We start from the raw sequence: 27,903 nt of genomic DNA on the forward strand, positions 1-27,903 counted from the left end.
TGACTGGGAAAGGGGAAACATAACCCCCATTTTTAAGAAGGGTAAAAAGGAAAACCCGGGGAGCTACAGGGCAGTCTGTCTCACCTTTGTGCCTGGCAAGATAATGGAGCGGATCCTCCTGGAAACTGTGCTAAGGCACATGGAAAATAAGGAGGTGATTGGTGACAGCCAACATGGCTTCAGTAAGGGCAAATCGTGCCTGACAAATTTGGTGGCCTCCTATGACGGGGTTACAGTGTTGGTGGATAAGAGAAGAGCAACAGACATCATCTACCTGGACTTGTGCAAAGCATCTGACACTGTCCCACACGACATCCATTTCTCTAAATTGGAGGGACATGGGTTTGATGGAGGGACCACTCAGTGGATAAGGAATTTGCTGGGTGGTCGCACTCAAAGAGTTGTGATCAATGGCTCGATGACCAAGTGGAAAGCAGAGATGAGTGGCTTTCCTCAGGGGTCAATATTGGGACCGGCGCTGTTTGACATCTTTGTCAGTGACACGGACAGTGGGATTGAGTGCACCCTCAGCAAGTTTGCCAACGACACCAAGCTGTGTGGTGTGGTCAACACGCTGGAGGGAAGGGATGCCATCCAGAGGGACCTTGACAGGCTTGAGAGGTGGGCTCGTGCGAACCTCATGAAGTTCAACAAGGCCAAGTGCAAGGTCCTGCACATGGGTTGGGGCAATCCCAAGCACAAATACAGGCTGGGCAATGAGTGGATTGAGAGCAGCCCTGTGGAGGAGGACTTGGGGGTATTAGTGGATGAAAAACTGAATATGAGCCAGCAATGTGCGTTTGCAGCCCAGAAAGCCAACCGTATCCTGGGCTGCATCAAAAGAAGCGTGGCTTAGCAGGTTGAGGGAGGTGATTCTCCCCCTCTGCTCCCCTCTCATGAGACCCCACCTGCAGTACTGCATTCAGCTCTGGGGCCACCAACATAAGGAGGACATGGACTTGCTCAAGCAGGTCCAGAGGAGGGCCGCAAAGATGATCAGGGGGCTGATAGGCTGAGAGGAGGATAGGCTGAGAGAGTTGAGGTTTTTTAGCCTGGAGGAGATAAGTGTCCAGGGAGACCTTATAGCACCCTTCCAGTACTTAAAGGGGGCCTACAGGAAAGATGGGGAGGGACTCTTTAACAGGGAGTGTAGCGATAGGATGAGGGGTAACAGTTTTAAACTGAAAGAAGGTAGATTTAGATTAGATATAAGGAAGAAGTTCTTCACTGTGAGGGTGGTGAGACACTGGAACAGAAGTTGTGGATGCTCCCTCCCTGGAAGTGTTCAAAGCCAGGTTAGATGAGGCTTTGAGCAACCTGGTCTAGTGGAAGGTGTCCCTGCCCATTGCAGGGGGGTTGGAACTAGATGATCTTTAAGGTCCCTTCCAACCCAAACCGTTCTATGACTCTATTGGTTTGAAACACTGGAGTATCCCATATTCTACCAGAAATCACCTCTTCTGCCTTGTCTCAGTGAGAAGGAAAACTAAAATTCAGTTATCTTGTTCCTGGGTCATGCAAGGAGGTCTTCTGCACAAATTTAGAAATTTTGGGATAGAAAATTAATTTCACCTTTGTGAGAATATCAGCCTAACAGTACCTGATTAGCCCTGATTCACTGGCACCCAATTCCTGTACAACACATGAAATCCCACGCTGCAAGCTGCTCCTCTGGAAATAAGCAGCTGCGCATTCCAGGGGAAATATATTTGGAGGAAAAGAGCACCTGAATTCCGAGCTTGTGTTGGTGATTACAATCCGTCTAAATAATATGGATGAAAGTCCATGTTAATATAGACACCCACGCACACAAACAGAGCACATCGGGATTACTAGCTCCAATACGTTTTGGTTATATTCTCACATGGATTTATCATTAAAGAGTATTTTCACATCAGTGTTAGAGCTACTAATAATTTTTTGCATGTATTTTCCTATGATATTTATTCCCTTTTTAATGTTCTCAGAGCTATTCCAATGCAACATTACTGTAGGAGAGCCAGGTATTATTACAACTCAAATACAGACAGCAACAGAAGCACTTGGATGGTAATCTCTGCTAAAATAACAAAGAACTAAAATTGCCTTTCAAGTACTGGGAATTTCAATCCTACCATTATGTGCAGGGAAAACATACAGCTCTACATCAACCCACAGGCCCGTAAAGGGACCAGTAACAGAAAGAGATAGACACTGTAGCTGCACACTGCATGTGTCTAGTGGACACACTGCTTTGGACACCACAGAAAGTAAAAAGAAATAAAGTGTCTGCTTAGCATGATGGTCTAAGATGCATTCTCAGTCTCAGAAAATCCCTAAGCCACTGGTAACTGGAAGTATATGAAGAAAGGATCACTTTGCATTCATCCTTAAGCTTCTATTACTGCAGACAGTCATGAACTGCTTGCCAGGTCACATGGTCTGAACATTCTTACTTTGTATTAAGAAAGAAAAAAAAAAAAAATCTGATTTCTCTGATGATCCCAGGTAACAAACAGCTAATAACAGCTAAAAGCTATAAAACTATCTTTTTTTCCACTGCAAGAGAAAGAAATGAGTTCTTAAACATCATGAATGGTGTAGAGGATGTGGTTCGGGAGCATTTATTTACCATCTCTTCCAACACAAAAGCTATGGAGCATTAGAAAAAACTAATAAGTGACAGGTTTGAAACAACCAAAATGTAGTTCTTCTCATAGCATGTAGTTAAGTTTGGGAATTCCTTGCTAAAGAATGTTGTAAAAGCTACAACTTTACAGGAACTAAGGATCAACTAGTCAAGACCACAGGAGAGAAAGTTATCATAGGCTGTTAAATATAAAGGCACCATTCCTGGAAATTCATGAGACACATTCTTAGAGGCCAGGAGACTGTTTTGGGGATGCATCACTAAACATCTGCCCCATCTTATACTTTTCCAAATAAGCCACTATTGAACACTGGTACTTTGTCTTGAGAGATATGGCCATCCTTCTGTTACAGTCTCCAGTTCCAAAAAAGGGGGAATCATCACAGCTAGTAGACAGAAATAGATTGTTTCATTCCACTGCACTCAGTAAGATTTTGAACAAGGCTTTCCAGGCTCCCTTCCCTACGACCGATTTCTGCATATACTATTTTTGCAGTTCATCAATGAAATCACCCCTGGGAGGAAGAGAAGAAAACTGAAGCTTAGATGAGAGTGTATAAGCTGTATCTGAGCTAGCAAGTAACGTGTAACAGTGGTAGCACAGGCTCTGTTGGTACTGAGGACACTATACACAAGGGTTTTCAGAGAATTTTACTTTAGACTAGCTGTAGTGTGGTCCTGTGGACTGAATGCCCATTAGTAACTGCAAAGTTAACTTTCAGTTAAGTTTAATCTAAACAGAATTCAGTTCATTTGCTGCAAGACTGTCCCATGTGTGAACCATGGTAAGTTATGACAATCAGGAAAATGCATTCCAAACTGCACTTCAGATCTAAGGTAGAACGCTGACATAGACGCCTCTGTTCCCCAGCTCTCAGGAAGTGTCAGCCACGGCACAGAAAGCACACAAAATGTAAAAGCCACAAAGCCATGCTAAGGATGTTGGGGAACATTAATTCTTTTCTACTGGCTTATAATTTGAAGCATGAGATGGTATATCCTAAATACTTTCTATACTGGAACTGTTACTAAAGATCATTAAAATACTTAACCATCCAGTTCCAGCCATGGGATAGGACTAACATTACACAACAATGACATCTACCAGAATCATTAGATATTCCATGAATAATACTTTCTTTTAATGCTTTAAATTTACTGCCATTCCATTTCAATGATAGTTCCCTTTTTCTTGCATGACAGAGAACATAAAAGATGGTTCTCACTCAGAGGTATAAGAAATGTAACAGCAGAGCACAAGGCAGACAAGTATTTTGCTGTAATAGGAGACTGCTTGGCTAATAAATATAATGGAGTTTTTTTTCTTGTCATTTTCCCTAATCCTTTCTTTTCTTGACAAAGAAACTACAAAGAAACTCTACTACAATACACCCATGTTAGTTTTAACTGAGTATTTCTCATTTAAGGGGAAAACTGTGATTTTTTTTTCTAAACTTCTCCATATCCACCAGGGCTGATAGGAATTTTAGGATGGACTGGTGATGTTGCCCACATGAACATACCCAGCACAGGGTTTGATATGATAGGCAGTAAGTACTCCCATTGCAAAATCAACTCCTAACGCCTCTAGGGGAGCTACAGACCAAAATGGCAGAGAAGGCAGGCAATATCACTGCAAAGTCATACCACAAGAATGCTGTATGCAAAGTGCCTTGCTGCACTGTTCCCATGTTACTTGCTATAAAAGGGCATCACATTTTTATTGCATGCTCTGTTGCAGCTGGTGATCTACATCAGTATCCAGAAACAAATCTGATTTTCCTCTGACTTAAGTGCTGTGCCATGGAGACAAGACACAGTCTTTCTTACTAGATGACGTTAAGAGGGAGTCAGAAAGCATAATATAGTGCTAGAGAAAGGAAAATAAACCCCTGAGTTAATTTAATTTTTAAATATCTCTCAACAGATTTCAGGGGCTCATAATATTTCAGAAGAAAGGTCTTCAGTAGCTAAGGTAATTCGTACCCCTTTTTATAGCTTTTTAGAAATAAACTTTTACAATCTATGCAGCAGAGGAAATGTGAAACAGTCTCACAAATCTTAGAGTCTGCCAGGGCAGAAAGAAAGCAACAGCCTTTCTTTTTCCAGAAGCCTGAAAAAATAGGCCATCACAATTTTGGCAAAGAGGACAGCACTACAAGAACGCCATATTGCCACAGGGTTAGCTTAACGAAGAAAGAAGCTCAAGGAGCCACAGCCTTCCTCCTCATTTTCAGCAGCCAGTGCAGCGCAATGCTCCAGGACACATGATGTGCTCATTCCTCCAGATGTAGCTGCCTTTTCTCTTCCCACATGGGAATCGGGGCTGCTACTACTCAACATATCAGGGTTGTCATCAGCCCTTAAGAGAGGCCAAGTGTTTAGGATAGAAAAATTTCAGAGACTAGAAGGACCTACTAGCTACTCTGAATTCATAAGTGCCCAGTGTTGTGCTTGTGCTGCACTGGAGATCTTACCTTTCCACACTGCTTACATTTCCCCTCCTGCCTCCGCCTGTGCACCCAGTGATGTCGGACAAAGTTCTGCAAAGGAAGGACAAAAAGATATGTTATAGGAAGCAATGGCTGCTTGCACTCAATGGTAACACCTGTGTGAAATTGGTTTACAGACACCAAATGAAAGGCCCCTTCAGCCAATACAGTCATTTCTGGAGCAAAATGCTGTAGTCCCAGTGGGAAACCCCAGACATAACCAAAACGGGAGAAGGAATGAGGATGAAATGGTGTTCTTTATCCATGTTGAAATTGCAGCCAGAACTACTCTCTTGGTACTCTTCTACAAAAAGAAGAAAGTTCATTACATGATGTGGAGATAATCATCACCTAAATACAGAGCAGAGAAGTGCCCAAACACTGCTGTGCTGTGTTCAGCCACAGTGCAGGGCCCCATTCTATTCTGCTTGGAAACATAGCCTTATAATAATAATTAAAAAAAAAAAAAAAAAGGAAATCACAAGTCAATGCAGGAGAAGGGAAGGATGGGAGGAAGGAGCAGTCATTGAAGCAGTCTTTTCTCACTGTTTGGACTACTTACATCCTGGATGGCAGCAAGAGCTGAGCAAGAGACAGGAGGGTGAGCAGGACTGCTGCCCCTGCTTCTGTGCAGGCAGGGGGGCTAGAAGAGGTCTGCCTCTGCCATGCTGTTATGCCAGCCAACACTGAACACGGATGTGGCAGGAAATTGAGCTACCTCTGCTAAGAGCAAGCTGGCCACCAAATCAGCTATAAAAGTTAAGGGGTGGTTTTTGAAACGCTGGCTTCTAACTATGTAAGACAGATATATGTCAATAATAACAATAAATACTCAGCACCTTCAAAGGAGCTGAATTCATACAGTAGCTAGAGGCAAATCATAAGGTTTTTGAATGTTGGATTTTTTTACTAAAAAAGAAATAATCTTAGGACATTAGAGATACTTCTAGAAAAAAAAATGGAGAGGCAAGTGGAAGGAGAGGGAAACAGAGAAAAAATTTAAAAAAATAGTTCCAAGGTCAGGAATAAAAAAATAGTTCCAAGGTCAGGAAGAAAAAAGAGAAATGTTACCAAAAAAAAAAAAAAAAAAAAAGACAGACCAGCTGAATGAATGGGAAAAGAAACAACAGAAAGATGAAGTGGTTTCTGTCAGTGTAAGTAATGGAGTGCTTCAGCTAAAATTCATTTTACATTTATTCTGGGGAGGAGAACATGTCCCACTGGGAACCAATATTCTAAGACTTCTCTGAACCTAAAAGCACTGCTGCAGCTCCACACCAGGTGGATCAGCACACAAACCAAAAGAAAAGCAGTCGTCATTTGTCCATTACTTACTTCTCTTGGAGATCTGGAGCCTCCTTCTCGGAAAGTTGGTTTGCAGCGAAAATTAATCTGGCATTAAAATAAAGCTGTTAGAACTGAAAGCGAGCTGAGAGAAAATTTATTCCAATATGTTGATCTAGGCCAGACTTCCAAAATATTTTTTATCTATCAAAATATAAGCTTCACTAGCTGAACAAAGTAACTTACCTGGATGCCAGAAAATCTTTTTTCATATGCCATAATAATTCTCCTTGCTAGACCCCTACAGAGCCTTTGTCTTCTCTACAGCTATTGCTGCCTGCTCAGTTCAACTATTTAAACTGTCTCCCCCTTGCCTAGAAGAAAACTGCTTCATCTGTTTTTTTTTTTTTCTGCAGAAGATAATTTGCAACCAAAGTGGACTTAAGCTGAGGTCTCAAAAGTTAAGAGAAGCTGGAAATCTAACTCTGTAAGACCTTTTTGCACATCCCCGCTTTATGTCTTCATAAACAAAAATCTGTGGAGAAATCTTCATTCATGTGAAGACCAGTGCAAATTACCCTAAATTTCTACCTTTTGCTTAGATCAGGCTGCTTTTATCCACCTCCCCAACCACAAACCATTTGGGGAGCATTGTACTGCCTCATGCAGTGGTGTTGCCTCCTTCAGATGGGACGGGAAAGGCAGAAAGAGGACAACAGGAGCTTCCATGAATGGAAAACATTTTGGGGAAGGTGAAGAGAAAAAGCATTTAACAAACAACAAGGGAGTCCTATGAGAAAAAAAAAAACAAATCTTTTGAGAAAAGAAAATCAATAGAAATAAGAGCAGGAGGGATGTAGAGAGAAAAAAATATACTGAAGGGAGGCATGGGAAAAGGCCAAAGGATATGTGAGGTAAGGGTGTACTAAATGAAATAGATTCAAGCTTAAGTTGACTACCCTTCAAAGAATAAAACACTTAAGGATACTGCACAGCTATGCTTTTGTTATGAAGGTAGAAGGATAGTTTCCCCAAATTCAAATACAACCCTTCCCCTTCTCATAAAAATAAGTTCTTCCCTCATTTAATAATGGTCATCTAAATAATAGCTCAAGGGATGGAAAAAAAAATATGTAAACAAAATACTTATTACTTAAGAAGAAATGAAAGACATAGCAATATCAGTCTTCCTCTATTGCTCTTCACCTGGAATTGCAATTTTTTGTTTCACTGCTGAGTTGTGGCAGGCTGAAAAGACCCCCAGCTTATAGTTGTTTTACTTACAACTTACACCTTGCCAGAGAGGGCCAAATAGAAGACTTGTGTGCCAGTTTTAAACTCCACAGGGTTTAAGAGGGATGCAGACTTTATAACAACCCTCTGCCAAGAGGTGAATTTCATGGTCTCCAGAATGACATAAACAAGCTCAACAGAATGAGTTTTATCTAAGTGCTCATTTGCTCCGGCTGGCAATGCCACCAGCTCTCTGGGCTATGGAGAGTCAGCACTGCTGCTGATGAAGGAAGTCATGAAAAATTCATTGGCAACATTTTGTGCTGAAAGTGTGTGCTAACGCTAATTTCACTGTGGGTAAAAGCATTGGGATAGAAATGGTAGCTCTCCAACTTGGTATTATGGCAATCACTGTGACACTTGTCAACATAGGTCCAAATACTTGGTAAGGAAAAAACTCTTTCCAAGGGTTGCTGCTATAAATCTGTTATGCATCAACTTCTTTTATGAAGAACAACATTGCAAAACATATAGGAGTGAAAATGAAGCTCTAATGAAATAGATGGGGAAATTCCCACTCATATTTCTTTACACATACCCCACCAAGAAAGAAAAGGCAGGGGGGGAGATTTCTTTAACACATGACCAGTTAGGCATAATGAAGACAAATCACTGGTGGGAAGACTGAAGTCAGTGATAGATATTCTATAGGCGCTTGGCAGTGACGAGGGCTCCTTGAAGGAACTGAGAAGCAGGACAGATGCTCACAGAAATAATGGTACTATAAAGGAAAGGTTTGATGTTTTCCTTTTTAAAACCAAGAACTTAATTTCTGAAGTTTTGAGGAGAAAACAGTATAGTCTAGTAAATACAGTGAAAGATGTTCAATGTAGCATCTTATGCTGCATTGCTTGTAATAAATATAGCTGTCATAAGATGAATTATGCTGGGTTTAGTTGAGGAATTTCGAGGAATTTTGTACATGACAGGATGCTGCATTTTCTAGCTTCAATTTTCAGTCTAGAAGTAGAGGGAAATTATTTTTATAAACATAAAAAATGTGAAATCATTCTGTGTTTTGGAGGTGGGTGGGTTGCTTTTTTTTATGGTTCACAGGGTTTGAAGAAATCTATTTTAAAAAATAAATTGGAATTTTAAGTCAAATTTTTTAACAAATATATTGTTAAACCAGCTACGAAAACCTAATTTGGCATATGGTGTTTTCCAGACTGAAACCTCAGTAAAAGAATTAAATGAGTGTTGTCCACGCCAGGCTCCAGAAGATGGCAATGTCTTACCTTCTCCAACTGCTCCATGCACGCATTGTGGACCACAATCTTGCAGGCAGCACACTTCCTCCGCAGAGCAGATTTCTGCAAGAGGAAAGGGAGACGTGTGTGCACGGAGGTGCACTATACCCAGGAGGAAAAAAGTTAGCTGTGAAACAGGAGATGTTTCGCTCCTTATGTGACATATTTTTTCCTCTCTTGGTGCTCTCAACTGTTCTGTATATTGAAAAAAAAAACGGTCTGAAGCTCTTCCAGTTAAGAATTGGACTTTGTGAAAAAGACAGAGCCACAGTACTCCAGCTTGTGAACTAGAAGGCTCCTTTTAGGTAGCAGATGCGGCCATTAACAGTGCAGATCACCACCCTACAAGGGAGTAGCCTACAAAGATGATGAGCAGAGCCAGTGAAGAGAGGAGAAAAATCATACATGCAAATCAGAGAACTCAGACCAGTTCTGAAGAGTATCTCATTTCATGCTTTTCATATAATATTTAATTTGATGGGCCTGACCATTGCCTTGCAGAAAAATACTTGGGTACTTGGGTCATTTAGCAGAGAATGATAACCTTCTCGCAGAAGGTTGTTAAATGCCTACGAAATGTTACAGCAGGGACAAAATTCTCAACCTAATTATGCTGGTTAGTTTTATTAATTTCAGTAGGGTTTTTAAAATAATTTCCATTGAGTCCCCTGGGCCAAAGCATATCAAAGGCAAGAGAATGCATCCAGGAGAGAGAGAATATATTTACTTTTTTTTCTTGCATATACTCAATTTAATAAACCAAAAGGAATTAATTTTCATAGAACTTTAACTTATAGACTTATGCTTGAGGGACAGAAAATTTATAAACACACGGTAAGTTGAGACTGATTTGCTGCAGATTTTTACATTCAATTTATTCATGTTCATTTAAATCTCTAACAAATTATTTCTTTAAAATTCTCAATGTATTGTAAATAAACTCACAAAGAAATAGGGAACACAGCTCTGGCTCACATTATAGAATAATTATCATAATTTTACTGAGTCTCATAATTATCTAGATACACCCTAACTGTATATGTTCACATGTATGTGGAGTGTTGTTCTAATGTTTCACCTGAAGAATCATGACATTGTGTAACAGACTAAGCCTTCATGCATTTTGTGACTTGTTAACTTCAAGTATGTTTTTAGTCTCTGTGTTTACCAAGAAGAGTGAGACGACATAACGGAATCGGTCCCCAAGATGAAAAACTGCTAAAAGCAAAAAAAGGTAATGCCTTACAAGCAGCTATTTTTTTTAATATCTTGCTTTTTAAGTTGTTCTTATGATTTTTGAATGCTGGTGACATTGCAAGTAGTTACAACCATTTATAGTGAGAGGCTAGTAAAAATTCAGGCTGTCTTTTCCATTACTTCTAACTTCTTTGATTTATCTTGAAATGTCAACTCCATATTCCAGAGATAATGATTAAATGTTCTGTATAGACTAAAGTTTTATGCAAAGCCTGTGCAGCTACAGCTTAATTATTTCTCACCACTTCTCCACTGAAAACATTTGATCTTAAATAGTATACATGTAAAAGAGCTAAGTCAAAGGAAGACCAGGACAGGCATAGAAAGATGCAGTGTCTTCAAAAGATTAAAACTGGAAAAGCAATAGCCTTTTGACAGATAAAGTTAAACTAACCACAGCTAAAGTTAACTGGATTTTCATTTCCATCTCTAATTCTTAAGCTAATGAAAGCCCCATACACTGTAACATGTTATAAACACAGATAACCACCTTCCCCAAATGGAACCAATATGCTGGTACCTAAAAGTGAGAAGAATCTCGGTCAGGTCAAGCAAAGGCCAAGAATCAAACAACTTTAAACTCTGTTGCTTCCTAAATATGACTCTACATTTCCAGGCCTATTAGCTGGAAAAGCTTGTCACCATGTAAGTTGTCTCCCAACCTTCCCAGAAAAAAGTATGAGTCAGTGGGTCTAATTCAGCAGCTACTGCAAACAGTCCTTCCAACTCCTAGAGAGAGATACACCTCTAAAGCTAAGACACAGCCTTGCAAACTGTATACAACATATTACTAAATTTCCCTGCTACTTTTAATGAGCCAAATCATGCGGAAGCATTTACTCAGTTTTAGAAAGGCAAACTTCTATTAAGAACATAAAAACAGTCATACTGGGTCAGACCAAAGGTTTGCTCAGACAAACAAATCCTGTCTCCAGCTTTTGCCAAAACCCAGTGCCTCAGGACTGATAAAAGTGCAGGGCAAACACACAATGACACTTCCCTTGAATATTACCACACAATCTGCAGTCTGTTACTGTTGGGACTTTGCTTCAGTTCTCTTTGTAAGCAGGCATACACTGGCCTTAACGTTATATGCCATAAAGTAACCAATTTGCTTGACACATTATGGCGATGGATATTAAATTTGAGCTACGGAAAGCACTAGTATTTTGGATCAAAGTGCCACAAAAACTGGGGGTGATTAGTGAATCAAAATGGTTTGATTTGGATCCAATGATCTGAGGGCTTGTTTTTTAATAAAATCAGAAAGATGGTATTGTGAAGTGTCACAGGCAGTACCCACAAACACCCCAGAGAGGAGGGACTCCCCTTACACTTTGCAGTCCAAAGGCCAGGATGCTCCCTTGAGCATTGATTCAAAGCAAGGACTTGAACACAGGATCCCCACCCTCTCACCAGGTTCCCTAAATACCAAGATAATAGGAGGGATTTTTTTCTTCTCTTCTGCTGAAGCAGTTTAACTGAAATATTTGGTGAAGAGTTGGTGAAGCAGACTGGTAGTATAACAGCGACTCCCCAGTCAAAGAAGAGACACACACGGGTTAGAGAACAATCCAATGAAACATTTCCATACACAGCAGAAAACCTTCAATAGGAGAAAGCAAACCTCGAATATTCTCAAATAGAAGGCAAACACTCGAATATGAGTGCATTCATTGCTGGTGAGTGCATTCAACAGTTCAGAAAACACAGTTCAAATCCTTGCAGTGATTAAAATCACAAAAACTTGATCAGACCCTACTCTCAGAGATGCCAGGAAGTGATATATTTGTGTACATAAATAAAATAGGCTACTTCCTTTGAACATTTCTGAAATATCTCAATATTCTAACCTTTTTTCCCTTACCATGTTTATAAAGCTACTCCTTACATCCATTCTCACGGTGTAAATAATCTGCATCACTCAAAATTGTTTGGGGCTTTTTTCCCCAAAGAATAAGGTGTTTAGCCAGCAGCCCTTTGCCCCTTTTGCATTCCTTCTGCAACACAAGCATCAACAACATCAGCAAACAATTCAAGCTCCCAAGCATCTGAGCACTGTATCAGTCTGAAGTCAGGCTTGTTACCTCAGAAAGAGAGAAGGAAATCTGAAAATAACTCACTGAGAATTTGACTTGGCAGCTTTCCTCCCCCAGGTAGCAGAGATCCCCAGAAACATTTGTCTCCAGCCACAGATGCTCTCCGTTCACAGCATTTTCCTAAGAAAAGATGATTGTTAATCTGGTTTGTGAAATTCAGCCACGTGAGCATAGAGAAAAAAAAAAAATTATTTTCACCAGAGATTTAGAAGAAAACAAAACAAAACAAAAAAACCACACACCCCACACACCCCCCAACCCAAAACCACTACCACACAATCACATGTTGTTTTGTTTTTTCTACAACTCAAAGCTGTAACAGTATTACCCTGAATAACCACCCTGGCTTAAAGGATGCTGATGATACAATGAATGATGTGTCACCAATCAGAACCATAGTATTTTTGTGTACAGTTCAGTGAAACTTTGTCCATGTTCTTCCCACATGCTGAACAGTTTAACTGGGACTCTAGATTTCATAAGCATGAGATGTACACGGAATTCTAAAAAACCAGAAAAATCAAGAGAGATGAAACAAAAACACGACTACTGAACTTTCAATTGGAGACATCCAAAAATTTGAGAGCCAGGCCCAGAAGTGCAAAATAACATACTGACTATAGCTTTAGGATGACGGGATAGTTTAGATGAGGAAAAATGCTTTCTTTAAAATGGCTGGATCAACACTGTATGTTTATGAAACCATCAACAAAACATTAAGTGGTCAGGAGAGACCAGACTTTAATCTTATACGTGAAAAAGTGATGCATTCAATTGAGAACACTCTCAAAAAAAAAAATCCACTTAGCACAATAAGTGGTGATTAACAGGGTAACATGTGATTTTTCTTTGACAGCCTCATTTGACCAAATCTGTACCTTAGTTCTATAAAAATTCTTGTTCTGAGGAAATCTGGTTGTAGATTACAGGTTTCACTTGACTGTTATCCTGACTCGACTAAAAAGCCTAAGTAGTTTAGTGTACACTACTTGAGCAAAGTGAATAAACAGGATTTCTGTTCAGCCAGAATTAGAGCATGATGGAAAACGCTTTGACAGTCTCTGACATTTGGTTCCCACACTGCAGAAGTCACAAATGATGACGCTTACCAAACAGATGGCGTCCGACAGCAGGATGCTCTGAAATAGCCATACTGGTTAAAATAATTTATTTAAAATACCACTGACAGTTTCAGAGTGGTGAAATGAGAAAACTTCTCTTGCCATGCAGACTTCTTGGGTAATGTACAGAAGCAGAAGTGGCAAAATCCTTTGCCTTCTGCAGCACAAGTGCATCCACAACAGCCAAGACCTATGCAAGTCTGCATGTGGTGCCTACCACAACTATGATGCTCACTTCAAATAAACCAAGAGGACAAGAACAACATTGTTGGGTGGGGTTTTTTTTCTGGTGAGAGGTCTACCTGTCCACAGGTCTTCTAACTTCATCAGAAGTGTTCCCATTGCATCAGACTCAGTATTATCAGACTCATCCAGCACAAGGGGCTGGATGAAAGTGAGACTTGGATTCCAGTCTACTACCATTGCACCCTGATTAAACTTCATTTAGTGGCACACTGTTCAATACCTCCATTTCTTCTCATTCTTTTGTCTGCCTCTCCACCTGAACTGTATGTTCCCTGGGTGCAGAGATTTTCCCAAATTGTACAATTCAGTGCAGGATAGCTTAGGTGAGGCTTTTCAGCACTTTTATAATGCAAAATAGTTTTTAAGGACTTGAATTAGCTTAAGAAATTCTTCAAGCCTCACTCAGACGGTAAATTATTCGGATTGTAAATTCTTTCCCTTCAAGTTTATCCTTATATTAAAGCAATTTTCTCTGGCAAGAACTATATCAGTTTTACAGCACTTCATGGAAGCCTAGTCACACCATACTAATAAAATTACTATGCCCACGGTATTGCCCAACATACTAACTTCCTGTCTAGTTTATGAGGAGCTAGACAAGAGGACCGAAGCAGGAGGATATGAGCTCATCAAAGAGTGTTTGACCTGAGCACATTCTCTGCTGACAAAACAGTGCAAACTCAACATTATAACCCAGAGCTAAATTTTATAGATTATACAAGGTGTTTAGGAAGGATCAACTATGAAAGCTAAGTAAGAAAGCACACAGCTCCTGGGACATAATTTTTAATAAGGAACCAAAATTACATTAAAAAAATAGATTAAACACCCCTTCCTTCAGACCATGTCCACATAAATTGCCATCCAGATTTCTAAAGATAAAGTGGCCTATTTCCAAAACCTAGTTTAGACTGAGTTTGGTCTCTCTTGTTCCAGACTGTATCATAGATTCACATGTCTGACTTTACATCACTGTGTAAATAAAAATCAGTCAGTAGTCTACAAGGATGACCTTTGTAGCTCATGCTATGACAGAGTTCTGACAAGACTAGATAATAAAAATGTAAATAACCTGATCTGGTATAAGTGGCACACATCCAGATACCTTCTGCCACAAAAAATTTTGCAGCACTGTGTGAAAACTCACAATTTCAATTCCAGCAAACTGACATTTGAAAAATCTTCTTTCATCCTGAATCAGAGCAAAAGGCTGAGACTTCCCAAGATGAAATGCCCTCCCTCAGAAAGCTTTGCCTGTCGATTACTTTGTGTCAGTAAGATCAAAGGGAATTATTTTGACTTCACTGTTTTAAGTTTTACAGGGCACTGTCATTTATATGATGAGACATTCTGTTGCCGCTTATGAAAATCAAGATGATATAGTCAAAGGAAAATGCTTTGACCTTTTCCAAGCCCAATTTTTCATTCAATTCTAACAGGAAATTTTGACAAAAATCAATACATTTCTATGAAGAATTTTGACTTCAGCAAATCAGTAGTTTCTACTCCAAAATTTACAAGGCAGTATTCCACCATGTGCTGGACAAAGAGGGTACTCCATCTACCAACACATAAACTGACAGAGGTCACTGGGACTACAGCTAGTATGAGCTCCTGTTTAACACAAAACTAAAACACAGTAAAGGGTACATCATCACTTGTTTATTTTGACACAGATATTTTTCCACAAGAGTTTTGACTTCAGCAACCTTTTCATAAATAATTTGCCGTTTGGTTTCTTTGACACTTGATGTCTTTATGTTGGCTTTAGGAGTAAACGGCCACTAAAGAGGCAGTCGTCCTCTTTCTGTCCCTGACCCCTTAGACCCCAGTCTCACGCTCTTGCCATTTTCCTCATGCCGGATCTAGTAGCTGTGAAGCTACACATGAATCATTTCAACTGATGGAAAAAACATACATAACGTTTATCTACCAAATCAGCTAGACAAATTGACTCACCCTATGGCCACATAACTGCTGGATCTGACACAAGAAGTGGTGGGTTAAAGGTGGGTTCAGTGGGACCGATGCTTTTGGTACCAACTCAGCGTTAGGGCAGCTTACCTGATCTGTCAAATCATACTTTTAGGCTGACATGCTTTTCTTTGACTTGCTATGTAGAAAAGGGATACTGCCCGTCATCGTGGATAAAACAGCAATGACTGCAGCCTAATATTCTGTAGTTAAAAAGAGAACTGGGAACTCTGTTTCCTCGCCTGGCTTCCCAGCCCTTGGAAGTGTGTGAACTCGGTGTCCTGTGAAGAGAAAGAGCCCCTGCTCACTGAAGTGGAGGCAGCAGTGCTTTTCTGGCAGATGCAGCCTGCCTCACAGGGGAGACATGAACTCAATATGCTCTCCCAGATGGAGACCTCCCATTTGATTGCTCCTGATCCATTACCACCTTAATAGCAAACAAAAATAATTTCAGTATAACAAACATTCCTTGCATATGAAACAAAAACCACATACAATCCCCCCTGAAGTGAAAGAGAAATAGGAATTCAAGGACTAGGAGTTTGGGAACAACGTAATTACGTGTGCGTGATCATAACTCGCTGTGCACATTTCACTAATTCAGCTAGGTTTCTTCTCTTAAGTGCCCCAGTGTGGTTAAATGACAGAGCAAGTGTTACCATTTTTTTAAAGCCCTTAAGTATCTCCGTACTTCACTGTTCTGCAGTCAGCATGGTTTCAAAAGCAATGCAGATAAACTTGAGTAATTTAATTTGCCATGTCAAGCAGCTATAGATATTCAGCCAAACAAATACACCAGTCAGCCCAACTTTCTATTTCAAAGGAGTTGTAACTCCAATTGTAACAGAAGGAATGGAGCTCTCCTCCACTCCTGCCATGACTGGCGTTCTGCAAAAAAATTATGTAAGACAGATATCTAAAATAAGCCATTAAGAAGTTTTACCCTTCGTTAACACTCCAGTGAGAGAGATGAATCTTCTTACAGATATACATTTGGGTGATAAACTTATGATTAATAAACTTATGATTAGTGTAAAATTAGTGCTCAATCTAAATTTAATTAAACCTGTTTGTAAACAAAAATTATTAGCTTTAGCTCTTTTCTTTAAAAGGTCACCATCAAGAAGAAACAAGTTTGTTTGGATGTCTTTTTCCCAAATGTCTTTCTCTCATGTTTGGCTTGTGTTTTACCCTTAACAAATTCCAGGGTTTGTAACGCTCATGTTGCAAACAATAGCAATGTCCCAAATGCTTTTCTGTTGATATATATTCTCAATTTTAACTCCACCTTAGCACATTTTAATTTGGGAATATTCTTCATGTAGAAGTCACCTTTTCTTTAATTACTACAATGTAATACGTGGACACAAAACAAAACATCACAGAGATATGGTACTACATCATTACTTCAAAAAAACTTGAAGATATGTAGGCTCCAACTTCCAGAACTATTTTTGGGTGTTCAACATTTAGGTCTAGGTTCACCACATTCTCTAGCTTTTTCTGCCATTCTCCTTTCCCCCACCACGCTTTCCAACATCCCTGCATCAGTTGCCCACTCCTGTATTCCCTCCTGAGAAGAATCCTTTGAGATTCTTGTTACCATCATCTGAAAGATCATCTGTATGCAGAAGCAGAATAACAACATTTGTCTTCATGAAGGAGCAATGTCCAGATGCTGTCAACTGAGATGATGATGCCCTATGTTCTCATGAACCATTATTTTGGCTGACAACAGCTTAACTTCAGTCCTTTTGGCAGCAATGGGAAAAAAATACCTATTTTCAAGAAGGACACCTTCTGTAATATCACTGCATCCTCTCTACTGCTGGAAAAAAAAAATAGATATGGCCACCATTTTGAAATATGACAGATCTTTCTTTTCCTCTTCAGAGCTCTCTGGAAAGAACATTAGTTCTCAAATGTTGATGAAAAAGAAACAGCAAAGTAGGACCACTGTTCCTGAACACATTCCTTCAAGTGTCATCTGCACACAAAATTTCAGCAATTTTTAAGTATGCATGGAGCTTGCACTCATCACTACTTATTTAAGTGGAACTAAAGCTCCCAGAGCCACTACATGTTTTTATGTGACTAATGGGATATGCATACCCCAGGGTTCTCCTTTCTCATATGAGCATCTGATAACGTACATCTCTTTTCAATTGAATACTCAGTTCCCAATTACAAAACTTAGTCTTGCAGACAGTCTAATGGAAAGGAAATAGCCTTCACTGTAAAAATTAGTATAGCTTTTAGGAACTGATAATACAGAAGCCAAACCATTCACATAGAAAATAAATACATTTATCTAGATTAATGAGGAAAATATTTCATCATATGTAGAACACGTATTAGTGTATTAACACGTATGTTAATTATCTACAGTGTAGTATATCACTAGGCACTTACAAACACTTACTCGTCCGTGAAAGTGGACGGCACTACTGACTAATGCCAAAAAGTCACAGAATATAATGCAACAGACTCATTGCAAAGTCACATTCACTGATTATAAATACCTCACTGGTATAGGCCACCTCACTGTCTGTTTATCTAGCCCATACTCCATCAGTTTGCCTAGGAGGATGTTACGAGATATGGTGTCAAAAGCCTTGCAGAAGGCAACATAACAGCCATTACTCTCCCCTCATCTACCAAGCCAGTCATTTAATTATAGAAGGCTGTCAGGTTGGTCAGGCATGATCTCCTCTCCATAAATCCATGCTGACTACTCTCAATCACTTCATCCTTAATATTTTTGGAAATGGCTTCCAGAAGAATTTGCTCCATCACTTTCCCAGGAATCAAGGTGAGGCTGATCAGTCTGTAGTTCCCTGGATTCTCCTCCTTGCCTTTCTTGAAGACAAGATCGACATTTGCTTTGTTGCAGCCCTCGGGAACCTCCTGTGATCATCATGACCTTTCAAAGACAACAGACTGTTCTTGCAATGATATCAGCCAGCTCCCTCAGCACTTTTTCGTGCATCTCAACAGGACCCATGGACTTCTGTAAGTTCAGTCTAAACGTTCCTTAACCTGATCACCCCCTACAAAGGTAGGTCTTCCTTGCTTCAGCCACTGGTATCAGTAGCCTGGGATTCCTGAAGGCAGGTCTTACCAGTAAAAATGGAGGTTTTTTAAAACAGCATTGAGCATGTTGGTTTTTCAATGTCCTTTGTCACCACGTCCCCCTGCCCCATTCAACAGTGACCCAACATTTTTCCTAGTGTTCCTACTGCTGCTGATATGCCTACAGAAACCATTCTTGTTGCTCTTCATATTCCTGTTACATTCAACTCCAGATGAGGTCTAGCTTTCCTTACCCCATCCATGTGAAATTGGGTAGTGCTTTCTACAATCCTCCTGGCTGGCCTGACCCTGTCTCCACATATTGCCAAACACCAGTTTTCAACTTCTACTCAAATGCATAGTTTTCTATTCTTGTTAAGATCTATAAGAAATTTTTTTTGTCTTTAATACATACAATTTATGGTATAAGGTCATAATATTTCTCCTCCAAAGAACATTCAACTTGCACCCAGAGAACTCCATGCATTCACAGAACACAAAGCATGGATCAGTCAAGTTTTTTCACTGAACTCCAAGGATGGAAGCTGCCTGTCTTCAAATGCCTCTTATGGGACATAACTAGGGTTCTAAGTCTTGTGGTCATGGGCCATAAATGCCTGCTCAGGAGAAGGCAAGAAATGGACATCAACAGACAAATGCATTATGGACAAACAAAATGAGACATTTTTGGCCAGTGGGAAGCTCAACACACTAATATCCTAGTGGCTGTCAAGATTTTTGTAGGCACCAAAGAAAGCAAGAGCTAGAAGGCAGTACTTAAAAGGAAATTACAGGATGACTGTGATGCACAAAAGCTTATGATTATTTTCCTTGGGAGCAAATGGCAGTATGAAAATATACAAACACCTAGATCCCCAACGGTACACAGGCACTGTATGAGGTGGCTCAGTTTGTACTTACTTGAGAATCTGGGCTAAAATTACTTAATCATTTAACACTTGGGAGCGATGCCTAAAATGGGGGAGGGTGGGAGAAGGGGCTATGCATAAACATATCACAGGGACAGGCATTTAAGATGGTTCCTTTTTGGTAAGGCATATTCTGCATTCCCCTGTGGCTATAACATCACCTATTCCAGAGAATATATTCTGTATGGCCCTGCTGTGAAAAGATAGTGTTAAATTAGACAGTAAAGCAGCTCCAAGTTAACTTGAATTACATGTAGCAAATGTGATGAAACTGGGCATTTGTAAGTATGTTAGAGAAAAGAAACCTTGGGGATGATAGGTAGCAGCAACAACAATAATAAAGCAATACTGTTTCTTACATAAAAGGTCTTAAGAGACATCAGAATCATCACCTCCATTTTACAGCTAGAGAGGCTGATGTACCAAGAGGCAAAACAACTCATCTGAACTCACTCATGAGGTAAGTGGCAGAGCAGGGAATGGAAATCCCACTCTCTGAATCAGTGTCCTGTTCACAAGACCATCTGATAATGGCAAATCACCTGCAAGGAGTTATCAAAACCAGAGACTACAGCCAGGGAATTCTTTCCAGTTATTATTGTGAAGACAACAGGGAGGAAACATTTTCTACTGCAAAGTGACAACTTATGTTCGTGTCTCTTAGACCTTGAAAAGATCTCCCATCACGGGTCCATGGAGAATCATCCACAGAAATACTGAAGAGCAGGGTGATATAGATGGGGATGCAACACGCACTGATTAATGCCGCCTTCCAGCAATTAAATACAAAGATTTCCTGTCTGGCTCCAACACATCTTAATCCAAATATCTTTTCACTCTACAAAATACACCTCTGGACTTAAATATCAGTATTTAAAACTTTACTTTTTTCTTTACTGACATTCACTACTCATTATAAACTTTGGTCTATTTCAGCTTCTTCACACATCCAAACCACCTCCCTGTTATCTATTTCACTGTGCCTCAGATCTGAGAAATGCCTTTCTCTCCCACATTAACCAGTTACTACAGCTGGTCAGTTCAGGCTCCTCCCAGCCTCAGATGTCTTCCGCTCACTATCCTGCCCCTTTCCCCACATGCCACAGCATTACCTCCCTTCTCCAATCAAAGTGTGAAGTAAAGCAGCAATACCAATCTGAGAGGCTAGAACAGCTAAGAAATTGAACTGATCAAAAAATCCAAACCATAAGCCAGGAAGTAAAGCACAAAAAACCACTCCACACACACACACACATACTATTAAAACTCACAATATTTAATCAATATTCACCAACTTACATCAAGTCCTGCAGTATTTATGTATTGGGATCACATGAGGAACCACCTGGTAAAATGAGTAGCAGACAATCAACTTCGGAGAATGGTAAGTTGTAGTTGTTGGGCTTGGGGTTTAGGTTTTTTGTTTGGGGGCTTTGTTGCTGCTGTTGTTTTCCAAGTACAATTTTGAAAGGTGTTTAATTTAGCCTGTACCTAACCCTTCACATACGTGACTGATCCCTCAGATTTCTACTAAGCAGCATTGATGACTCAAAGCAGGCACGTGTTTTAATACCTTGCTGAATCGGGACCCAAGTTTCCTGGAGCAAAAGATCAAGGTATTCTCCAAAGCTCTTCCAAGAGGATTCTATGTAAGCTTTCAAACTCATTTTAACACTCTGTGTTAAAGTACTGTAGAACATCATAGTGAACCTAGTCCAGCTTCCTGCAGCACAGCGGGTAGAATTTCATCCTCTTAAATGTTAAGTGCAGCAGCTGGGGTTGAAGCAGAGCACACCATCTAGAAAGCCATTCAGTCTTGGTATAGAGAACAGAGATAAACATAAGCCATATTCATTAAAACATAAGTTATCTTCACCTAAAAGCCACTTGGGTGGCTGGTGCCTTGATACCACAATGTACTGAATTCTTTACCAATAGCCAAGTGTAAGATCTACTGTATGCTTTGCTTTAAATGGGACGTGTGTGACTTGCTGGCTTAAGGCTTGCATTCTTAGCATGTACCAGTGCATAACCACATGAAAGGTGCATGGGAATGTTTCAAAGCTGTGTCAGGGGAGGTTCAGACTTGACCTTAGGAAACATTTTTATGCAGTCAATCACTGGAACAGGTTTCCTAGAGAGGTGGTCGATGCCCCAAGCCTGTCAGTGTTTAAGAGGCATTTGGACAATGCCTTTAACATGCTTTAACTTTTGGTCAGCCCTGAAGTGGTCAGGCAGTTGGACTAGATGATCATTGTGGGTCCTTTCCAACTGAAATATTCTATTATATTCTAGACAGCCCTAAACTGACCCTTCTGAACTAGTCCAGAAACATAAGAGAAACAAGATGGGAGGGATGGAAATATATGCTCTCTGTGTCTACAAGCCAGCTTGGGCCCAGAAGAAATATAGCCATGCCTACAAAGCATCACGACCAAAGATTACTACCTACACTACAGACCCAGCCAACTCAACACGCATCTTCAGCCTTAAATTTTAGCTCATCAAGCAGAGGTATAAAACCCTTGCTGTGCTAAAATCAGATTACCTTTGGATGGCAGACTTTGTCAAGAAGGCAGTGAGCAAATGTAGCTAGCCAGTTCCCAAGCTGGGAAATCTGCATAGTTCTCTCCTGTGCTGCTCAAGTCTCTGCAAGTTTTCACATCTCTGCCTTGTGCTTCATTTCATAATAGAAGCACGTTCCTGATGACCAGTAGTAATGCTGATAGCAATGCAATGTCTTATGTTGATTTAAGGATGGAGACAGCACTAGCCAGAGATACTGCTCAAATTAACTGCCAAAAAACCAAACACCTACAGTCCACTCTAAGGCCGCCCTTGGTTCCTTCACAGGTCCATTGGAGACTGCAATGTTGAGGGAATGCACAGGAGCCAAGTGCTGGAGGCCTGACCTGGAGATTGCTTTCCTGCAAATTGAAAAGAAAAAAACAAATAAATGGAGTGTATATCCAATATAATTACTCAATATAATTGTCCACCCCACCCTTCTCCAGAAATCGGAAGAGGCAGTACAGCATCTAATTTCAGCTTGGGTGAAATGGTGCTTGAATGCCATCTCCTGCTAAAGCAGTTTAGGAAAAGAATAAGGTAATCTGATCACTGAAAATTACTGTTTAATGAAGATCAGTTACTCATCTGGCACTAAGCTGAAATATGAAATCCAGTGGACTACATATGGTTCTGTTTCCCAGTTTCAGTGGAGTCCTCATTCATTACATCTATTCCTCACATACCAGCTGAACCTGCCGAATCAATTTATGCATAGTTCCAAATAGCCTTTTTTGGAGGAATTAAGTATGAGTTTACACAAAGAGCGCAACATCTGTTGCTTTTACTTAGTTTATAGACTGGGAAAAGCCATCCATTCAGCATCCAACTACGTAAAACAAGACATGGGGACACCACTTAGTCAGGAAGCAGAGTTGTACACTACAACCTTTTTTGATCATATCAGCATCCCTTAAAGTATTACAGCTTCTTTCCACTTCTATTTCAATTCCATCTTTTTGCTCCAAAGTCATTCTTACAACTCTTGAGGCATAGATATGGCCTCCTTCAAAAGTCACAGATGGTGACCAAAAACCCTCCCGGAGCTCCAAAAGCGCTGAGGTTGTATCCACTGCCTGTTTCCCTAGAGGCACCCAGCCCTGCCAGATCAGCCTCCAATAGTGAGCCATCAGATGGAAGCACAGTACACTGCTGATACAAAGCTCAGCTGCACTTGGACAGTAGGTTTCATAAAGTTTCATAACATTATTGCATTGTGTATTTTAGCACCTGATGGCAGTGACCAAAACAACCTCACAGCTTCAGCTGCAGTGGTTTGGAAGAGGACAAAAACATCTCGAGGGGAGATCTCCTTTTGTAAGCAAAATACTCTCATCCTTCACAAAGTGAAATGACAGTCTGTTTGTGTAAAGTGCGTTTTTGTGATACCACTCCCACAGTGCAACAGCTATTTATAGCATCTCCTAATCTTACCACTGTCCCAAGGCAATAAAGGTCAACTGAGCCAGCGATGACAATCCAGGTCAGCCATACGCTAAATAAATCTTTTCATTGTCCTGAAAATATACAGTGCAATATATATCCACAGTAAAGGAGCTTGGAAGCCTCACTGCTTACAGTGCACATCTGGAAAAATCAACAGGGCTAAATCAGAATCTCCTAAATTCCCTTTTCTGTGGATAGTGTTAACAACTCAGAACATTAACATCAGCCTCTGGTCATCCAATGCCCCCTTTCCACTTAAAAATGTGGGTAAGACATTAAGGGGTTTTTCCAAAATATTTTGCATTTGACAAAAACCCATTAGAAGGAAGGAGCCCAAGGAAAAGACTTGCGCTATGTGGCAAAGTATCAGGAAAGAACAATTTAGTAAGAAAGATTTTATGCCATATATGTCAGTACAACATAAACTCTATGTCCTCTTAATGACCAGATTAAGGCCTTAAAGAAATAAACCACAAGAAACTACAATTTTTTTTTTTAATATGTTTTTCCAGAAAAGTGTCCAATAGTTGACAGTCTCCTTCCATGCTGTATTAGGTATCAATTTAGTTATTAGTGCTTCCTAAACACAAGAGTACATTCTTGTGTCTATTCATGGTTTATAACATGTTAATCTGTTTTGGTGCAAATGGGGCAGCAGTATCACATTTTCCACCCTGCATCACTGACAGTGATAAAGCAAACCTACTTAGTCCTGCCCTCATAAGAGGAAGGTAGCATCCACTTTGTGCGAAGTAGTGCTTAAGCGAAGGTGGCTGAATAATAAAGTGTTAGCAATTAATTATTATTTGATGAAAAATGCCAACATTTTCAGCCAACAAGGCTTACAGCCTATTACTTGTCAAGCAATACAGCCTGTAAAGTTGCATCCACTAAGCAAATTTACTAAAGCAAAGTCTGCGATGAATATTCCTAGGAACAAATTTATCTGACCAGTCTGAGGACAAGACTTCCAGCTGGAAGGCAAATTCAGCAGAGACTTAAAAGGTAAATGCCTAATGAATGGCTACAGACATCTCAGCATCAAGCCTTGGATGCTTTTTCAAGCCAGAATTAGAGATGTGCAAGCCTCCTGCAGCTGAACCTGAGATTTGGCCCACATTCCTTCAAAAGCGAGCCGAGGCTGATGAGCCTTTTGGGGGAGACTTGGCACAGTTTTGTGCCAACAGCCTGCCCTTCCTCTGCCTGCCAAGCTGGATTTATGGCTTTATCTGGAAAGCACACAAAACACAGGCATGACAATAATGCCTCTTTTTCAGGTTTGTTTTAACATAAAAGCCTTAAAATGATCTCACGCAAATTTGCATGAACCAGCCAGAAGTGACCCTTAGGCCCAGGGGCAAGCTAAAAAGGCCTACTTTTACACAGATTCTTATCAGAATTTTGTCTCGGAACAGAGACAGACAGTGTCAAAACACACTGCATGCTCTGGAGAAGCCATTCCCATTAAAAAAAAAGGAGGTCAGGCTAAAGAGCAAACACATGGCCTTCTAATAAGTGTAAGGCAGACGAGAGAGGGAAAAATGGGCGGAAAGGGAAGGTGGCACAAATCTGATAACAGAACAGATGCTGAGTATCCAGGTGATCATATCTCATATTACTTTAACTAGCAGATTACACCACTTGGCACTTTTCCAATAGCAAGGTAACAGGAGTGGCTTTTAGTTATCTTTCCCAGCAATTTCATCTCCACTGTGCTGAGCACGTGAATGAAAGCACAGGCTGGACAGGCAGCCTTTTCCCATAGAAGCAAAAGCAATCACTGTTCCCCTGATAAGAGACAGACAGAGTGAATCTGTGCTTTCATAACATATTCCAGTCTTCAGACTATGAAGTCCACAACTTTGTTAAAATGGGCACACCAGCCAGCTGCTGATGTAGCAACCAACAACAAGGAAATGTTGCATCATAAGTAATGAGCTGTATTTTGATAATTACTTTTTCCATGTCCAGTAATCAGTAATTTGTAGCAGATGTTATTATCAACTTAGCTAACACACCACCATTGTGAACAAGCATGGGTACACATACATGTGTATGTCATTAAATATACAACAAACAAAAATATCTGATACTAATTCCATAGTTGATACCATTATGGAAATTCTTTAACAGAGCAGTTGACTGCCTTGGAAACCAAAAGCAATCATACATTCAAGCTATTCAAGTATAATAACTAATTTTTTTAAAAAAGCATTACATTTTCATTTTGCTGAAAAGTCAGGCGAGACTCAACCTACTTATTAGATCAAAGGATACATATTTGATTAGGAGGGATTTGAGTTTATATCCCAGGCTTTGGCTTTACTGAGACTTTTCCTCCACCTAAGGCATATAAAAATCCTCCAATGAGTTGTTTAGACTGAATAGTTATGCTGAATCCTCAAAGACCACAAAAGACAATTAGTCAATAGTATGCAGCTCATTTAAGTGTTAGAAAAATCTATCTAGAAAAGAAAGAGTAAGTTAGTGCTGCACATGGTTAACAGATTTGAGTGTCATTTTATTTGACACTAGTGTTGGAGTTGCTGCCTTTCCAGGGTGGGGTTATTACCCTCCTTTTCATAGGGGCACAAGCTACCACTGGGGCAGTCTCTCAGCTGCAAGGTTGAGAGATCATAAAAATGCAGAGACTGGCTTCCACAGATCCTGTGGCTAGGATATCTGCCAGGAGAGAGATTTTGGGGAGTCTTACCTCAAAGTTAATCTAGATATTTACTGAGAAAAGGACAGTCATTTGTATAACAATGTTTAAGTCACAATAACTCTACTTTTCTTTGAATATTCAATGTAGATAAACCCTACACCTGCCAGCTCTCAGCTTTGCCAACCACAACTTGAAAATCCCTGTACAAGGCCAGACAGTACCTGCATGCTGTATGAACAATTTACATGTGCCTGAGTTTGTCTGGAGGTGGTTTTCACGCCTGCAATTTGGTGCTTATCAAAGTCATGAACAAAATGTACTGGCTGAACTCTGGCATTGTTTAAGTTTTCCCCATGCATCCCTACTTACTGCACTACAACCTGCTGTTCCCAGCTTGCCTTCTGGGCACATAATGTTCTTCTTTCAAGCTGACCATGGGGCAATGATTATTTCCCTGCAACATCAAGATTCCCAAATTTTTTGCCTGCAGTATCAAAGGAGCCAACTTCACTCAAATCAAATAATCTGTCTGGTCCAGTATCCCATTTCTGACGACAGCCAGTAGCAGGTGTTTAGAGAAGCACTGGCACAAATTGGGTGATCCTTCCTCTGACATACTCCAGTCCCAGCTTCCAGTAATCAGTAGTTTAAGGACTTCCTGAGCTGGAGGCTGCTTCCAGACTTTTGTGCTTAATAGCCTGTAATGGCTTTTTACTCTAGGAATGTGTTGGTCCTTCCCTGAACCCATTTATATTCTTGGTCTCCACAGCAGCCTATGTAATGAGCTCCACAATTTAATTATGGGCAGTGTAAAGCACTTCCTTCTGTCTGTTTTAAAAATTCTGCCTGACAATTCAATTGCTGTATCATATTGTGAGGAACAGCAAGCAATCACTTCCGTCTCTACACCTTCTGTGATTTTATGAATCTATTCACATACCCCTTCATTCATCCTCCCACCCCAGTGGAAGCACCCTAGATTGCTTAGGACTTTGCTGATACTGAAGCTGTTCTAACTTTGTCAATGTTTTCTAGCTCAATTATATCTTTTTTTCAGGTAGGATTGCCAGAAGTAGAACAAATGTTCAAGATCTGGCAGCACCAGAGGTTTATCAGTGGTGTCACCATACTTTCTGAATTGTTCTCTTTTTCCCCTCCCTCATTCTAAGCCCTTCACTTGCCTTTTTCTCACTGTGAGCACTGAATTAATCATTTCATAGGAGTACTTGTAATTATCCAAAGATGCTTTTCCTGAGTGCTGAATGGTAATATAAAGTCCAAACTTCTAAGCTTTTTTTCCCCTACGTGCATTATTTTGCCTTCATCAATCTCACATTTCAACTCCAATTTGCTGCAGAGTCATTCAGCATCACAAGATCCTTCTGCAAATTTTCCGCAATCAGCCTGTGCCCACCCCGACTAATTGTGCAGAGCAGCAGCAAGCTTTACCCCTCACACTTTGCTCCCTGTGATCAGCACTGCTCCCATCACAGATCCCTGGTGGTCCCCATCAGTAAACTCCTAGGTAAACTCTGAAAACCATCCACCTATTGCTAACCAGCCCATTGCTTGCTACAT

The 27,903-nt window shown here is 40.3% G+C and overlaps 1 protein-coding gene across 9 annotated transcripts in view; it reads right to left on the minus strand.

The window, feature by feature from the left end:
• DGKI (diacylglycerol kinase iota) overlaps positions 1–27,903 on the minus strand; it is a 226,140-nt gene that overhangs the window by 120,621 nt on the left and 77,616 nt on the right. For 8 of the 9 annotated variants that reach the window (XM_052788831.1, XM_052788834.1, XM_052788829.1 and 5 more), the window contains exons 2-6: positions 22,465–22,573; positions 12,329–12,424; positions 8,937–9,011; positions 6,457–6,513; positions 5,107–5,172 (exon numbers count right to left, since the gene is read on the minus strand). In XM_052788831.1, coding sequence (XP_052644791.1) covers positions 5,107–5,172; positions 6,457–6,513; positions 8,937–9,011; positions 12,329–12,424; positions 22,465–22,573 — 403 coding nt within the window. The remainder of the gene's footprint in view (positions 1–5,106; positions 5,173–6,456; positions 6,514–8,936; positions 9,012–12,328; positions 12,425–22,464; positions 22,574–27,903) is intronic. The other variant, XM_052788837.1, reaches the window with a different exon arrangement.

The sequence above is a fragment of the Harpia harpyja genome, chromosome 6 (genome assembly GCF_026419915.1).
Source record: "Harpia harpyja isolate bHarHar1 chromosome 6, bHarHar1 primary haplotype, whole genome shotgun sequence".
NCBI lineage: Eukaryota > Metazoa > Chordata > Aves > Accipitriformes > Accipitridae > Harpia > Harpia harpyja.